Source organism: Ipomoea triloba, chromosome 15 (genome assembly GCF_003576645.1).
Source record: "Ipomoea triloba cultivar NCNSP0323 chromosome 15, ASM357664v1".
Taxonomy (NCBI): Eukaryota; Viridiplantae; Streptophyta; class Magnoliopsida; order Solanales; family Convolvulaceae; genus Ipomoea; species Ipomoea triloba.
In genome coordinates this window covers 25,037,878-25,055,988 of record NC_044930.1, presented here as the reverse complement: position 1 = coordinate 25,055,988, position 18,111 = coordinate 25,037,878, and the positions used below count along the sequence as shown (strand labels likewise).

General features: G+C 31.6%; 3 protein-coding genes across 3 annotated transcripts; all 3 read right to left on the bottom strand.

Annotated features, from left to right (window-relative positions):
• Positions 1-14: 14 nt before the first annotated feature.
• On the bottom strand, positions 15-3,092 carry LOC116006505 (8-hydroxygeraniol oxidoreductase-like). Its single transcript, XM_031246912.1, has 7 exons — positions 2,998-3,092; positions 2,629-2,771; positions 2,384-2,421; positions 1,649-2,051; positions 717-953; positions 370-537; positions 15-266 (listed from the first exon to the last, which is right to left on the bottom strand). The coding sequence occupies exons 1-7, from the start codon at positions 3,032-3,034 to the stop codon at positions 156-158; spliced, it is 1,137 nt and encodes a 378-aa protein (XP_031102772.1). The 5' UTR covers positions 3,035-3,092; the 3' UTR covers positions 15-155.
• Positions 3,093-5,277: 2,185 nt separating this feature from the next.
• Positions 5,278-10,815, bottom strand: LOC116007644 (8-hydroxygeraniol oxidoreductase-like). The gene is made up of 7 exons (XM_031248381.1): positions 10,724-10,815; positions 10,394-10,536; positions 9,462-9,499; positions 7,210-7,612; positions 6,122-6,358; positions 5,737-5,898; positions 5,278-5,643 (listed from the first exon to the last, which is right to left on the bottom strand). The coding sequence occupies exons 1-7, from the start codon at positions 10,758-10,760 to the stop codon at positions 5,533-5,535; spliced, it is 1,131 nt and encodes a 376-aa protein (XP_031104241.1). The 5' UTR covers positions 10,761-10,815; the 3' UTR covers positions 5,278-5,532.
• Positions 10,816-13,408: 2,593 nt separating this feature from the next.
• On the bottom strand, positions 13,409-17,920 carry LOC116007645 (8-hydroxygeraniol oxidoreductase-like). Its single transcript, XM_031248382.1, has 7 exons — positions 17,857-17,920; positions 17,477-17,619; positions 16,620-16,657; positions 15,457-15,859; positions 14,127-14,363; positions 13,739-13,900; positions 13,409-13,654 (listed from the first exon to the last, which is right to left on the bottom strand). Exons 1-7 carry the CDS (start codon positions 17,891-17,893, stop codon positions 13,544-13,546), a joined length of 1,131 nt encoding a protein of 376 aa, XP_031104242.1. The 5' UTR covers positions 17,894-17,920; the 3' UTR covers positions 13,409-13,543.
• Between the last annotated feature and the right edge of the window lie 191 nt (positions 17,921-18,111).

Genomic DNA, 18,111 nt, shown 5'->3' with positions numbered 1-18,111 from the left:
TCGAAAAGATAGGGTTTTGCATATTTGATGCGTAGTATCGCTTCATACATGCATAATTAGTATTATTCCGTAAACAATGAATGGTACAGCTAGTAAGCCAAAGATTTGTCATTACATAGACATTATTAGGGTTTATAGAAATGGATATTAATTTCTCAAAATTTGATAACAACCTTGACACAATCTGGTTGTTTTAACAACTCAAATGCGCTGGGTGTTTCCTCTAGCGAAATTTCATGAGTTAACAATTCCTCTAATTGGACTTCCTGAAAAAAGAATAGTTATACAATTAAGCCTCGTCCTTAAATAAGAAATTAAAATTTTATTTGTAAAAAAAAAATAAAAATTAAAGAATTTAAGCGATTGTACCTTTCTTATGCACTTGTCAACAATGGATGGAAAGTCCGATTTAACTCGAACTCCACCAAAAATTGATCCCTTAAATGTTCGACCACATAACAAAACTGAGGCAATGCTAATGTCCCAAGATTTCTCACCTCCTGCCCCGGCCCCAATTGCCACCACTGTCCCAGATCCCTAGACATATAATTAGTGATGATAAATGTCACAAATTAACTGATCAAAATATATACAATCTATTTTACAGTTACACAATTTATGTAAGTATAATTAATGTTTCAATTTTTTGTCCAATTCCATTTTTTAGTATGAGCTTATCCATTTAAGAAATCAGTGCTGGTATTCGTGTGACTTACCACCTTTGTTGCATCAATAGCTTCATTAAGCAAAGAAGCAACGCCAGTACACTCGAAACCATAGTCTGCACCCAGTCCTTCTGTGACATCTTTAACTAATTCAGAAACTGTTTTCTCAGAATTTTTTGGATTTATAAAATCAGTCATTCCAAATGCCTTTCCCTTCTCACGCTTAAAGTCATTGATATCAATCCCAATTATTTTGGCTGCCCCTTGATCTCTAGCCCCTGCAACCACCTGCAATTTTGACCAACATGTAGTGCAAGCTAGCAATATAAATCATCCACAACAAAACATATCAAACATCCTATCCTAGTAAGCCATGTCTCTCAGCAAATATTATCCATAATAATTAACTAAAGCTATTTTTTCTCTACACCACCCTTCATTTGAGCTCACAAAAAGCGAAATTCTCTCATCCTATGACTTTCATACTCTGACAATAGTGAATAAGTAAATCATGGTCATCAGGTGGAGGACCATTGCTTAGTACCCATAAAAAGACTACAACATTGGATGAAACTCATACACTAGCTGTGTGACGGCTGGTGCTCAATTCTTTGGCCCTATTTGACAAAATAATTAGTTTATCAGTCAATTTTGACTTATTTGACCACTATTATATTACCGACCTGTTTGACTTGGTTAAACATTCAATATAAGTGTTTGATTATTTAATTTTTTTTGTACAACTTATTGCTCCAAAATGCTAAAATTCAAAAAGCTGTCCACCGATAGGTTTTTTGAGAAATTAATTTTGTATGTAATCAACTATCAACTAACATCTAATTTACCAAGCATCGTTCTACAATCAACTAATGCTATGAACTACTCAATCCCACTATCCCAGCTAAATTTACCAAACACCTCCTTTACCCTTTCACAATTTACCACGCAGGAACTAATATTTGTACACCATGTTCAATACTTACTCCAAGTCCAACTGTACCAAGGCCAAACACGACAACAGTGGAGCCCTTTTCAATGCCAGCAATCCTTGAGGGAGCCCCGAAACCTGAAGTGAATCCACACGAAAGCAAGCTAGCATGGGGGAGAGGGATGCGAGGGTCGATTTTAACGACGTAATTAGCGTCACAAACAGCGTATTCTGACCAAGTGGCACAACTGAAGGTATGGTATAGTGTTTGGCCTCTAATGGATATTCTTGACGTGCCATCTGCCATTAAACAACTCAATGGCAAAGGGTATTTGAAGCATAAATTCGACTTTCCTGATTTGCAATTCAAGCATTCTTTGCATTCTGCTACGTAAACGGTGACCACTAAATCTCCTTCTTTTAGGTCTCTAACATTGTCGCCCACACTTTCTATCGTTCTACATTGACATATTCAAAAAAAAAATGTCAGAAAAGTCGTTTAATTAAGTTGATAATGACTGTCAACTTGAAAAATAATGCAAGAAGCTATCGAAAATCATGGTTGCAGTAAGCTCTAGTCAGATGGCAAAGTAGTGTCTAGCACTTAGGCCACCTAGACAACTAAGGGCTAACTAAAGAAAAAAACAGTGCACATGTGAATTTATGTCATATATATATATATATATATATATATATATATATATATATAATATAATATAAACCATCACCACTGCACACTAAAAAATCTTCTCTGGCTTTTTGGCTGCTATTCTAACCAAGGTTAACTTACCCGACTCCTTCGTGTCCAAGGACTCGCGGAAACAGGGGCTAAAAACACAATAAAAATAAGACAGAGTCATTTTCGTTAATCAAATCTAACACATAAAATGAAAATTGGATACAATAATAATACAACTAAACCAACCAATTGCTGTTCTAATACTAGCTAATAAGCTAATTCCACAAATCAAGAGTTTAACTTTATAAAGATATATATGATCGAATGAATTGAAGATGCAGTGGATGGATACTAACAATAGGAAAACCATTGTGAGAGAGGATATCTGTGTGGCACACACTGGAAAACAACATCTTGATTCTAACTTCTGAAGATTTTGGTGGGTCCACTTGTATCTCTTCAACCTTCAATGCCTCCCCCTTTTGCCATGCCACAACACCTAAAATCATCGATTGAAATCGCGACGACAATTATTAACTACATGTTACTAAAAATGAAAATGAATCTCTCAAAAAAAAAAAAAAAAAAATGAAAATGAAAATAAAGAATAATAATAATAATTTAGCAGTACTTAAGACGAGAGTATTGATTCTTTACTGAAATTAAACTATGAATCTACGTTTCTGTAGATAATAATCTAGCGGTTGTAGAGTAATGTATAGTACCTTTACATGTGATGGTACCAGGGCTTCTTGGATCCATTCTTTCTCGGACTTCAATTATTGACTATGGATTATGAAGAATGCCTTATCTTATATCTAGATATATAGCTCCTACTTGCTTCTATATATATATATATATATACACACACTTCAAATATTTACCTTCTATGAAAAAACTGATTTACATGGTTAATATCATGGGTAAATTTCAGTCTTAGTCATAAACTATTGTTGTATTGTTATATTTAATATTATTATTTTTAATTTTGCGTTATTACATCTTTAATTTTTATTTGTTTGTCACATTTAGTCATTCATTTAAATTTCATCGTTAATAGATGATTAATATAAAATTTTATTAATTTTTTGAGAGCATAAAATTTTATTATTTAATTATAAGATTTTACGAGAGATGGAGAGAAATTACATGTTGGGGAATATGTTTTAATGATGAAACTACATGTTAACCATTTTTATAAAACGGTTTAACAAATTTAAATGGGCCAATATGATCTTGTGGTCTAATATCACAAAATAGCTTTTCCATATGGGAGGTCATGGGTTCGAGCTAGTGGAGGCGGCATTGACTCTTTGTGCTTTAGTAGATTGAGAAAGTAATTATGAACAGATATTATACTGTAACAGAGTCAGTAGTACTGAAAAAATTGTAGCAAGTAAATAAAAGTCACAATATAATAGTCGATAAAAAAAATAATAATAAACAAGCACCAACCTTATCTTCGTGAATCACAATTGTACTTGAAGTCTCCTCTATGAGAAAAATAAAACACCACACATAAAATTACTTCCAATATGATATTTATGTTGGGTGGCATTCATGGCCCATATAATCTGATAATTATTTCTACCTTAGATTGATGGTATACATGAAGCCACGCAATTAGCTTACTTATCATGGCTATTTGGAAAGGACATTTTGATAACTTTTGTCTACCTTAGATTGATGGTACACATTAAGCCACGCAAATATCTTACTTATTATATTAGCTACTTGGAAAGCACACTGTTAGGTGTCCCTACCAAAGTTATTCATTTTTCAATTCATTAGGTATCTTAATTTACGTTAGATTAACCCTAAGCCCCAACACTATTACGTGATTATCATATGCGTGTCTATACACTCCATGTACAAGGGGTTTTTATCTCCTCTAATCAGTCAAGGTAGGTCTTTTACACCGTCACTGGAGCAAGACTTTAATGTGACCGATCAAATCAACTGAGCTAGCCTAGCGAAACAATTATTCACTTTTTTTTACCACTCCCAGCTGACATGAAAATTTTTGATGAGTTGAGATATGAAATAAGAAAAAAAAAAAGAGAAAAAAATGAACGACTCAAAAATTGTCACATCAAAGAGTAAATTGATTGATTTTTCTAGGAGAATTATGGGAAGACTTTTCTATTTGAGAAATACTCATGGCTCCATTGAATTAGTCGTTTAATTCTTACAATGTTTAAATGTTAGTGTTTGATCTATTTAAAAACTAAAATTTTGTTTCACATACCTAATTTGATCATAAGTGGTCCCCAAATTAACAATTTTGTTCAAAATTTCACCATCCGTTTAGTAGACATCAATTATGACAATAGAAGTGTAAACGCTAGGTTCTTTTGGGTACATTACTGGAATGATTCAGAGTATTACAACTAATGACAAATTTATAATTTTCTCAAGTTTTTTAGGTGATGTGAAAGAAAGAAAGAGTCAAAGTTTTAGGTGATGTGAAAAAAAGAAAGAGACAGAGTATTATAACATTAGTTGGTTCACAATGAACTGACGTTGTATATAATATCCTCTACGTCAAATTTTATTTTTTTTCAAAAAATCGATGTTGAATATAATATAATATATATTATATTTGGTTTATTTTATCAGCATTTTACGTCGAGTAGTCCAAAATTGACGTATATTGAATGACGCAGTATACCTTTTTTTTTTTTTTTTTTGTAGTAGTAGTAGTAGTAGTAGTGTATGTCATCTAAATTCTAAGGGGGTGAGGAGCGTGTAATGCCTAAGAAAAAAGCTCATAATAGTTTATTTAGAAATGATATATATATATATATATATATATATATATATATATAGCCACTCTACCCAAAGCGTAACACTTCCACAACTTTATTGTTCTATGATCTCGAAGTTACCTGAGTAGTAAATACTAAAAGCATTCATGAGAAATGTAAAATAAGGATAAACAGAATTTGAAATATTAATAATATTTACAACTAATTCAAATTTTCAATAAAAAGTAGCCACCAAACTTCATGCATGTGAATAATTTTTTTATTGCCTCAATTCATGTACTACATCAGAGCCGTCACTACTCTGTGAGTGCACGGAATAAATCCACTTTTGTATAATAGTTCACAAACCAACACAGAAGAAGTAAATCGTACTAGCAAGCCAAGGACTTGCATGTTATTACATACATTGATAAACCCGTACATATATATCCAAATTTCTAAATAATTACTAGGAACATTTAGTGCATGTTGATAGAAATGGATATTAATTTCTTAAATTTTGATAAGAACCTTGACACAATTTGGTTGTTTTAACATCTCAAATGCCTTGCTTGTTTCTTCCAGGGAGACTTCATGAGTTAACAACTTTTCTAGTTGGATTTTCTGTAAGAAGAAAAGTTATACAATCAAGTATCATCCTTAACTACAAATCATTTTTTTTTTTAAAAAAAAACATAATTAATTAAGTGATTGTACCTTGGTTATGCACTTGTCCATAATGGAGGGAAGGTCAGATTTAACTCGAACACCACCAAAAATTGATCCCTTAAATGTTCGACCACAAAACAAGATAGAGGCAACACTAATTTTCCAAGTTTCATCAAGTCCTGCCCCAATTACTACCGTTGTACCCGATCCCTAGTCATATATATTGAGTGACAATTAGTATATCAAGGTTCTTATCAATTATAGATAGCCTAATGAACATGATCGACTTACATTTTCAATGAACAAAAAGTGCAATTGCAACGAATATAATTCATTGTAAATGGATACACAAGGACATCAAAACATACCAACTGATGTATATATATCCATTTAAGAAATTAAATTAATTAGGGTATGTATTAATGTAACTTACCACCTTTGTTGCATCAATAGCTTGATTAAGTAAAGCAGGAACTCCTGTACACTCGAAAGCATAGTCTGCACCTAGTCCTTCTGTGACATCCTTAACTAATTCCGATATTGTTTTATCAGAATTTTTAGGATTAATGAAATCAGTCATCCCAAATGCCTCTCCCTTCTCACGCTTAAAGTCATTGATATCAATCCCAATTATTTTGGTTGCCCCTTGCTCTTTAGCTCCTGCAATTACCTGCAATGTAATTAAGTGATACTGACACGATAGTGAATGGTAAATCATCACAGTGACTCATCAATAGTTCGCACTGTAACTGTGATGACTTGATTATGTGTCATTGCTAACAATCTACCACTTAGAAATCAATTGAGTTGAAGCAAATTATACTATGGCCCATGCATGGTCGCAGTTAAACACACACACACACACACACACATATATATATATTGGATATTCATTTTTAATGTATTGGAAGTTCATTTTTTGATAGTATAGTTAAAAAAAAATGAACCTTCAGCATGCACACAAAAAAATGAATATTTAATGATGATCCATCTTATAAGGTGGATCATGGTCCATAGTATAATGATTGCTGAGCTACCTATCTGCAACAAATATCAAATTCTTTTGCATTATATATAGGCTATGTTTGGGAAACCTAGCTGAAAAGTAGCTGAAAACTGAAAAATTATAGTTGAAGAGAAAAAGTTAAAAAGACTTAGTCAAAAAGGTTTTAATTGGGAAGGGTAAATGATGTCATTTCTTTAAAATAATAAGGTTAAAGATGGAAAAAAAGTTAGGAAGCTACTAGCTTATTTTGAAACGCTACATAGCTTGTTAGTAGCTTAAAATAAGATATAAGCTCCTAAATAAGCTCGGCCAAACAGAGTCATAGTGGTTGATAGGCTAAATTGACCCTTTACATGCTGGTTCCAGTTCGGGCTAAGCCCGGTCTAGGCACAGTGAAGCCCAGACTCACTTTTCCAGGCTAATTTAGGGTTGGTTCGACCTTGAACCGACCCGTGACGACCTCTAGTTGACATAAACATTATTACTATTTGAAATTGTAATAGTTTAATACTTACCCCAAGCCCAACAGTACCAAGACCGAGTACGACAACAGATGAGCCCTTTTCGACGTGGATTGCCCTTGAGGGTGCCCCAAAACCCGTTGTGAAACCGCACGAGAGGAAACTAGCATGTGGGAGAGGGAGGCGAGGGTCGATTTTAGCGACGTAATTAGCGTCACTAACAGCGTATTCCGACCATGTGGCGCAACTAAAGGAATGATATAGTGTTTGGCCTCTAATGGATATTCTTGGCGTGCCATCCGGCATTAAACCACTCGACAACCAAGGATATTTCAGGCATAAATTGGACTTTCCTGATTTGCAATTGAAGCATTCTTTGCATTCTCCTAAGAAGAGTGTTATCACTAAATCTCCTTCTTTTAAGTCTGTAACATTTTCACCAACGCTTTCTATCCTTCTACATTAGACATAGGCAACAAAAGAAAGAAAAAGAAAAAGAAAAAGGTTAAAAAAGTCATTTCATAAGTTGACAACAACAGTCAATCATTATTGTGTGTGAACAACACTATTAAATAATGTACATTTAGTATATTAAAAATGTACATTATATTCAGGAAATGTACATTATTTATGTACTGAATTCACATTATATTGTATAATGTACATTTAGTATATTAAAAATGTACTTTTTGTTATGGTCAACACAACACTATATGGACCATGGTCCATACAATAATTTGCCAACAACAGTCAAGTCGACAAATTTAAGACCATCTAAACATTTGATTTGGATTTGATCTACATTTTATATCCTGCCAAATGCTATGTGGGACCAGGGTGTGGGGGCCCTTGGATTGGAGATTCAACATTTTAGGAGAAAGATCTGATCTACATTGAGAGAAATTTTAATTATCATTTTCCTTTTATGTAGATGGTATTTCATTCTCATTTATTTATGGTATTTTTATTAGTTATTGCAATAGTCTGATCAACTTGGCTGGAGTTGTTCATATTTATTATTTTAGTTATAACAGTAATGGTAATTGAATTGAATTCCTTATCAACTTAAATTTAAATAAAAAAATCCATTTATCACTTCAATATAAACACATATTATTTCTTTGACACAAGGTTTGTTGTACCTTAAAAAACATCGAAAATTATATTATGAACCTTGGTTGAAAAATATATCGTTTTGGTCAACCTTAGTAATCAGTAGGTACATAATCTGTTAATTATAGATAGATAAAATTAAATATGTAAGTAGATAATTTGTTAAAAAGTGTATCATGTCAAGTAATTCTAATAATCTTGTTCTAAATATATAATATGTGAACTATAGATGAATAAACTTAAAACTAGATGTTCATAAATTGGGTATATTTAATACTACGTACTTATTATAAAGTTAATGCGTTGAGTTTATGAACTTGTAGTATTGCATTTATGCATCTTCCAAATTTATTGTATTGGCTTAGTAGTGTTATTCTTTGTTTATTAGTACAATTATATGGTTGTATTCAATTTATATTAAAAATAGTTTTGAATAAGTATTTGACGGGTAATCATAATTATAATATTTGGTATAAAATTATCAACTTTTATTATTATTGACTTAATGTATTGATTTTATCAACTAGTAGTTAAGATATTATGTGCCTACCATTAACAAATTATGTACCTGTAGTATTAAAGTTGTTTACAATTGCATGAAAAATACAATGGCCCTGTCTGGTAAATAATTAGCCTATCAGCCAATTTTGGCTTATTTGATCACTATTAGTTGTTTGGTTAATAAGCTTTTCGTAACTCTAAAATATTAAAATTCAAAAGGCTACTCAAAGCAGCCTTTTCAATTAGCTTTTTGAGAAAAAAATTATACCAAACAGCTATCAGCTAACAGTTAATCTATCAAACAACTTTTTACAATCAGCTAATGTTATTAACAAATCATACCTTCTAACTCAAACAGCCAACCCAATCAGCCAACAACCATTTAACAAACAGGGCCAATGTCATTAAAGGCATGCTTTTAAAAGTTAAGAAACAACTTCATTTTAGACCAAAGTATCGATATAATAACTAAAAGAGCATGGGCCAAATACTATTAAAAAACAAAACACAAACAAAAGTTCTTAAAACAAAGTTTCAATTTTTTTAAGAAAATAAACCCAATTGCCTAGTATGACTAGTGAATCTGGTTTTCTATGTTATGGCTTCACCCTTTACACACTTCGTCACTTCACTACCTCTCACAAAAGTTTTCACTGGTTTTTTGTCTGCTTTTCTAGCTAATGTTAACTTACCCGACTCCTTCGTGTCCAAGTACTCGCGGAAATAGTGGCTGAAAATGTAATTAAAAAAACACTAGTTAAGTCAATTTTGTTAATAATCAAACCCTATATATATAAAAGTAAAAACTTGTGTGAGATCGTCTCACGCATCTCTATTCATGAGACAAGTCATATCTTTGATTAATGAGGTCAAAGGTCCAACCCGTCTCACGGATTAAGACCCGTGAGACGCCTCACACAAGCGTTACCTATATATATATATATATATATATATATATATAGGAAATGGTTCAGGTGATGAGAAGGGTTCTAATGCAGTTGTGCAGTTACACACCTTAAGCATTATAATGGCGCACTTTAAGCACACAAATTGCACACCTTAAGCACACAAACAAAGCACCTTAAAAACATAAACTACGCGCACCTAAAGCTTTAGGCCAACGCACCTTATGTACACAAACCACGCATCTTAAGAACACAAACAACGCACCTAAGTTTCAACAACTCACGCACCTTTAAGTATGCAAATCACGCACCTTAAGAAGGAAAACAACGCACCTTAAGAAGGAAAATCATGCGCCTTAAGCTTTAGGTTCACTCACCTTAAGTTTCACAGAGACGCACCTTAATAAGTAAAACTACGCACCTTAAAGAAGAAAACCACGCACCTAAAGCAACTGTATCGTGTGGTCGTGCAACTTTGCACCACTATGTATTAAGCATGTGTCCCTATGTTGCACACAACACATGTTTAAAACGCACACATGCTTAATATGCTCCATATGTACACGCGCGTTCCCGGTTAATCTCATCCATAGATCTATTTAATGTAGCAGATGGGTTCTCATGAACTCATAGGAGGTTGATTCTGCTTTTATATATATATATATATATATATATATATATATATATGAGGATGAAATTAAGAATGGATGGATACTAACAATAGGAAAACCATTGTGAAATAGAATATCTGTGTGGCACAAACTGGAAAACAACATCTTGATTCTAACTTCTGAAGATTTTGGTGGATCTACTTGTATCTCTTCCACCTTCAATGCCTCTCCCTTTTGCCATGCCACAACCCCTGAAACCATCAACACCCCAACCACAACCACATATCACAAAAAACGAAAATAATTTTATACTTTAACACTATACGTAATATGAGAGTATTCATCCTTTACTCAAATTAAACTATATAAGAATTTTTTTTTTTTTTTTTTTTTTTTTTGTTTGAGATGATGATCTAGGCTGTAGATCGAGTAGTGTACCTTTACATGTGATGGTCCCTGGGCTTCTTGAATCCATTCTCTCTGATTTCAATTATTGATGACCTATGAAGAATGCCTTATATCTAGATAGCTTCTACTTGGTTGCTTCTATATATACACACTTTAGTTTTTACCTTATTGGAGAAGATTATAGTAAAATGCACGGGATCACAAAGTGATAAATCAGATTAAATTGTTCATAACTTATAAGTTCAAACCAAAAAAATTAATAGACAATTTTATAAAGAGTCGAATTTAAAATCTTGCAACTACTAAATCAATTATTCAATCAATTTGGTGGGGTTGCCTCCCATTGTATTATTACTTTTTCTAATTAGATATTTATTCAATTATGCAATATGTGGTGTCATTTCACTAACATCTTTAAATAAATGAAATTAAATGTGGCTTTTGATTAACACTTTTAATATGATAATACTTTTTGAGTGAAGAAAGAAAATCATAATAGCCTTAGATTTATGGTACCCAACTACCCATGAACCCACGCAATTCGCTTATTTATTACGGTAGTTGTTCGCATGGCAAATTATTGCATGGAGCACGATCCAAAATTACATCGTTGAATTTTATGAGTTAGAATAATGTACATTTTGTGTTAGAATAATAAAACCTCTGTGATAAAATAATGTAATTTATGAGTTAGAATAATGTACATTATGCTTTAAAATAATATACACTATACACTATGAGTTATAAAAATGGATGTTACAGTAAATCGTAAAAAAAAAAAAATACACGAAATGACATTGTTTTTGGACAGTTGTCGTGGTCCTCCATGCAATAACTATTGTGCGCAATTAGCTTATTTATTATGGTAGTTGTTCGTCAGGCAAATTACAGTCCAAAACGGCATCGTTGAATTTTATGAATTAGAATAATGTACATTATGTGTACTAAAGCACTAAGAGTTGAACCCGTGTACTAAAGCACTAAGAGTTGAACCCACTCACATCATTCATGTGAGAGTGTAAACCGGAACACCGGGTGCCACTAGACCACAAGGTCTTTGGCATTTATTTTGGTAGTTGTTAAACAGTTATATGTTGGGCAAGTTTCAACCTTATGAGGGAAATTTTTTTACCTTTTTAACTTTTTCTTTATAAATATATGTAACGTATCAATGTCTTGGAAACCTGAAGCATCATTCGACCTAATAGAGCTTAATCATGGATATTACCTAGCCAAATTTGAATCCTTAAGAGACTATGAATTTACAAAGTTTGAAGGTTCCTGGATAATCTTGGATCACTACCTCGTGGTTCAAAAATGGGAGCCCAACTTTGATACTAGAAGCAAGAAAACAAAGAAGCTGTTAGTATGGGTCAGATTTCCCTACCTGCCAATTGAATATTTTGAAGAAGATTTTCTCAAAAAGATTGGAAAGGAAATTGAAAGACTGATATTGGTGTACCTTTTGACGACATGTAAGATGATGCTAGTGACAAATGAAATTATCTTCATCGTGTTTTTATAAGTCTTTTTTCCATTTAGTCAGGAAAAGAAAAAGGCCAAATAAAAACCTGGTTGATAGTTGTTTTTTATTCCGGTTTATGTTCGAGTCTTTGAAGGATTTGTCTATGTTCAATTCCTTTGGTTTTGTTTATTTCTTATTTTAAACAAAATGTCAACAAAAAGAGAATTTGAAATATTAATAATATTCAAAATTAATTCAAATTTTTAATAAAAAGAGTTAATACCACAAATGGTCCTCTGACTATTGGGGTAGTACTCCTTTTAGTCATCTGACTTTCATTTTTGACCACAAATAATCTCCCATTAAAATTTCTGTTAAATAAGTGTTAAATCTAGGGGTATTATCGTCAAATTGATATATATATAACGGTCATAAAATAAAAATGTTTAGAATTTTTCACCAACAAGCATAATTGAAACAATTAACAAATATAAATACTCCTAAATAAAAAGACAATACACCTTATTCTCGTAATTATGCCTACAAAATGAAGATTTAATATTAGAGCTATTTGTTTTAATTTAACCAACATATTAAAATGGAAGATTTTTTTTTTAAAAACCTTGCTTCCATCATTTTCATGGTTGTTCATTCGATTAATAGTTTTCACTTTTCATTAATCGATCAAACATTTTGTTTGGGACATAACTGAAGGCCGCCATCGTTGAATTAATATAATTAATCAAGTACAAATTGCAACCATTAATCATGAATTTTTATTTAATTTGTTCATTTATGTAATTTGTCACGTCCATTTTGTTTTTATATTTATTAACTTAATATTTATTAATATTTGAAATTAATTATGTTGTCATATATGTAATTATCAAAAAGAAGTAATCATAATAATATTAATCAATTTGACGATATTACCCCTAGATTTAACACCTATTTAACAGAAATTTTAACAAAGGACTATTTGTGGTCAAAAATGAAAGTCAGAGGACCATTTGTGGTCGAATTGAAAGTCGAGGACTAAAATGAGTACTAACCCAATAATTAGAGGACCATTTGTGGTATTAACTCTAATAAAAAGTAGCCACCGAACTCCGGGCATGCGAATGATTTTTTATTATTGCCCCAATTCACGTACCACATCAGAAGGAAACCTACAGTCACTACGTACTCTGTGAGTGTGCACAGGGTAAATCCACTCTTGTGTAATAATTCACAAACCGACACATAACACATAAGAAGTAAACCGTACTAGCAAGTCAATGACTTGTTCTTACGTACATTGATAAACACGTACATATATATAACCAAATTTCTGAATAATTACTAGGAACATATAGTGCATGTTGATAGAAATGGATATTAATTTCTTAAATTTTGATAAGAACCTTGACACAATTTGGTTGTTTTAACAACTCAAATGCCTTGCTTGTTTCTTCCAGGGAGACTTCATGAGTTAACAACTGTTCTAGTTGGAATTTCTGTAAGAAGAAAAGTTATACAATCAAGTATCATCCTTAACTACAAATCATCAATTAAAAAAAATATTAATTAAGTGATTGTACCTTGGTTATGCACTTGTCAACAATGGAGGGAAGGTCTGATTTAACTCGAACACCACCAAAAATTGATCCCTTAAATGTTCGACCACTATACAAGATAGAGGCAACACTAATTTTCCAAGTTTCATCAATTCCTGCCCCAATTACTACCACCGCACCAGATCCCTAGTCATATATATTTAGTGACAATTAGTATCTCAAGGTTCTTATCAATTATAGATAGTCTAATGAAAATGATCGACTTACATTTTCAATGAACATAAAGTGCAATTGCAACGAATATAATTAATTGTAAATGGATACACAAGGACATTAAAACATACCAATGATGAACTGATCTATATCCATTTAAGAAATTAAATTAATTAGGGTATGTATTAATGTAACTTACCACCTTTGTTGCATCAATAGCTTGATTAAGTAAAGCAGGAACTCCTGTACACTCGAAAGCATAGTCTGCACCTAGTCCCTCTGTGACATCCTTAACCAATTCCGATATTGTTTTATCAGAATTTTTAGGATTAATGAAATCAGTCATCCCAAATGCCTCTCCCTTCTCACGCTTAAAGTCATTGATATCAATCCCAATTATTTTGGTTGCCCCTTGCTCTTTAGCTCCTGCAATCACCTGCAATCCAAGTGACACCCACAATTATGAATAAATTGAGATATTGGTATTTTTATAAATAAAATAATAGTTCTAATTTCATTATTTACCAAAATATCAAACTTCTTGTCCATAAAGGTGCAATTTTCTATTCCCTAGGACTAGTGGATGGTAAATCATCACAGTGACTCCAGGCAAATTTTACCGTGGACATATTCGGTTTCAAGTTATATACATTGTAGTTTTATTTCAGCACAACTAAAATTTCATTTTGTTTCAACTACAGTTTTATTTGACATTATATATACAAAAATTTTATTACAATGAGACCTGTTATTAAATTTCATTTTATACACACTTTAGGGTGTGTTTGGTTCGCACATGAGAATCGGAATCGATATGGTATCAAATACTTGGTAAGGGTAATGAGTTTTGGTAAAAGTATTTTGCATGCTTGGTAGTAGGGTGGAATGAGAATGATTATTAATAGTTGAGGAAGGAAGGAGAAAGGTAAATGAAATCCTTATTTCATTAAGGTATGGGTTTTCCAATTAATGGGGTATTCCAAACCCATAGTAGTATTCTAAAAACCTATCAACCAAACAATAACAATCACTTTGATACCTATACCTTATGCCTAAACCCACTAACCAAACACAACTTTAGTCTTATTACAACACCGTTAAATTATAATTCTAATTCAACTACGGTTTCATTAGATAATATACACTCAAATATTTGAAACTGTTATTCAGTTTCATTTTATATACACTGTAGTTTCATTACAACACAACTAAAGTATCATTTTGATATAACTACAGTTTCATTTGACAATAATATACGCTCAATATGTGAGATATGTTATTCAGTTTCTTTTTATACATACTGTAGTTTCATTTCAGCAAAATTAAAGTATCATTTCAATTCAACTACAGTTTATTTGAGAATATACACTCAATATGCGTGACATGTTATTCAGTTTCATTTTACACATACTACAGTTTCATTTCAACACAACTAAAGTATCATTTCAATTCAATTACAGTTTCATGTGATAATATAAACACAATATATGCGAGATAAGTTATTCAGTTTCATTTTAATTAATACTTACCCCAAATCCAACGGTACCAAGACCGAACACGACAACCGATGATCTCTTTTCGACGTGGATTGACCTTGAGGGTGCCCCAAAACCCGTTGTGAATCCGCACGATAGGAAGCTAGCATGTGGGAGAGAGAGGCGAGGGTCGATTTTAGCGACGTAATTAGCGTCACTAACAGCGTATTCCGACCATGTGCCGCAATTAAAGGTGTGATATAGTGTTTGGCCTCTAATGGATATTCTTGACGTGCCATCCGGCATTAAACCACTCGTCAACCAAGGATATTTCAGGCATAAATTCGACTTTCCTGATTTGCAATTGAAGCATTCTTTGCATTCTCCTAAATAGAGTGTTATCACTAAATCTCCTTCTTTTAAGTCCGTAACATTCTCACCAACACTTTCTATCCTTCTACATTAGACATATGCAATAAAAGAAAGAAACAAAGAGAGAAAAAAAAAAAAAGAGAGAGAGAGAAAAAAAAAAAGGTTAGAAAGGTCATTTCATAAGTTGGCAACGACAGTCAAGTTGGCAAACTTAAAATCGGTCATCTAGACATTAGATTTGGATCTGATCTACATTGAGAGAAAGTTTAATTATCATTTTACATTGAGTCTATATATGAACGTGAAGTATTCAGTTTATGCATCTTCTAAATTTATTGTATTGGCTTAGTAGTAGTCTTATTCATTGTTTATTAGTACAGATATATGGTTGTATTCAATATATATTTAAATGTAGTTTTGAATCAATATTCAACTTGTAATCATAATTAAGATATTTGATTGAAAACTAACAAGTTTTATTATTGACTTAATGTATTGTTTTTATCAACCAGTAGTTAAGATATTATGTACATATATACCATTAACAAATTATGTACCTGTAGCTAGTATTAAAGTTGTTTACGATTGCATGAAAAATACGATACTACTAAAGGCATACTTCTAAAACTTAAAAACAATGTAGTTTGGACCAAAAGTTAACGATATAACAACTAAAAAAACATTTATTGGGCCAAATACTATTTAAAGAACAAAACAAAATAAAACACAAACAAAAAGTTCTTAAAACAAAGTTTCAATTTTTTAAGAAAATAAATCCAATTGCCTAGTATGACTAGTGAATCTGGTTTCAATTTTGGCTGCTTTTCTAGCTAATGTTAACTTACCCAACTCCTTCGTGTCCAAGTACTCGCGGAAATAGTGGCTGAAAATGTAATAAAATAAATTTAAAAAAAAAACTAGTTAAATCAATTTTGTTAATCAAATCCGATACATGCATGCATGTATACATACATACATGCATGCACGCATGCGCGCGCGCGCGCACACACATATATATATATATAAACTGGATATATATGATATTACAATTAAACCAACCAATATATTGGTGTACTAAAAATATACATCTATCTGTTAAAAAAAATACATCTGTGGATGAGATTAATTAGAAAAATTTAAAACACGTGTGTATATGGAGTATTATATTATGGATATTAAATATGTGTTGTGTGCATCATAGGGACATTCTTAATATGCACAATACACATCATAATGTCCAATCTATCTATATATATATATATATATATATATATATATATATATATATATATATATATATATACACTAGGTTTTTCTATGCGCGATGCGCAAAAACATATGCCCAATATTTATATTTAAAAAAAATAACTAACAAATTCTTATTAATCAAAATCTAAATGAAAAAATTTATTAATTATATTAATCCAATATATAATGTTTACAAATATTATTATTATTAAATAATATAAGAAAATATATGGTGGATGCATGTGCATGGTAAAGTTAATGGAAAAGATAACGGAAGTTATAACGGTAAGGATATTTTTGTCCAAAAAATTATAGAGTACAACTCTAAAAATACAATGTACAAAATGGTTGGTTAGCACTAAAAACATGGACATAAATAAATGATATAACTTTGATTGAGACTTATTATGTTTTATTATGATAAGGATAAAATTAAGAATGGATGGATACTAACAATAGGAAGACCATTGTGAAATAGAATATCTGAGTGGCACAAACTGGAAAACAACATCTTGATTCTAACTTCTGAACATTTTGGTGGATCCACTTGTATCTCTTCCACCTTCAATGCCTCTCCCTTTTGCCATGCCACAACCCCTGAAACCATTAACACCGCAACCACAACCACATATCACTAAAAATGAAAATAACTTAATACCATAACACTATACGTAATATGAGAGTATTATTGATCCTTTACTCAAATTAAACTATATAAGAAATTGTTTTTTTAAAAAAAAACATATAAGAATTTGTTTTTTTTTTTGTTTTTGTTTTTGTTTTTGTTTTTTTTTTTTTTAGATGATGATCTAGGCTATAGAGTAATGCATGTACCTTTGCATGTGATGGTCCCTGAGCTTCTTGTATCCATTCTCTCTGATTTCAACTACTGATGGACTATGAAGAATGCCTTATATCTACATAGCTTCTACTTGCCTTATATATACACACACACACTTCAACTTTTTACTTTCTTCGAGAAAATATTAGTAAAATTGGGTCATAAATGGTAAATCGTGTAGAGCATAAATAAAAAGTGCATTATTTATATATATATATATATATATATATATATATATATATATATTT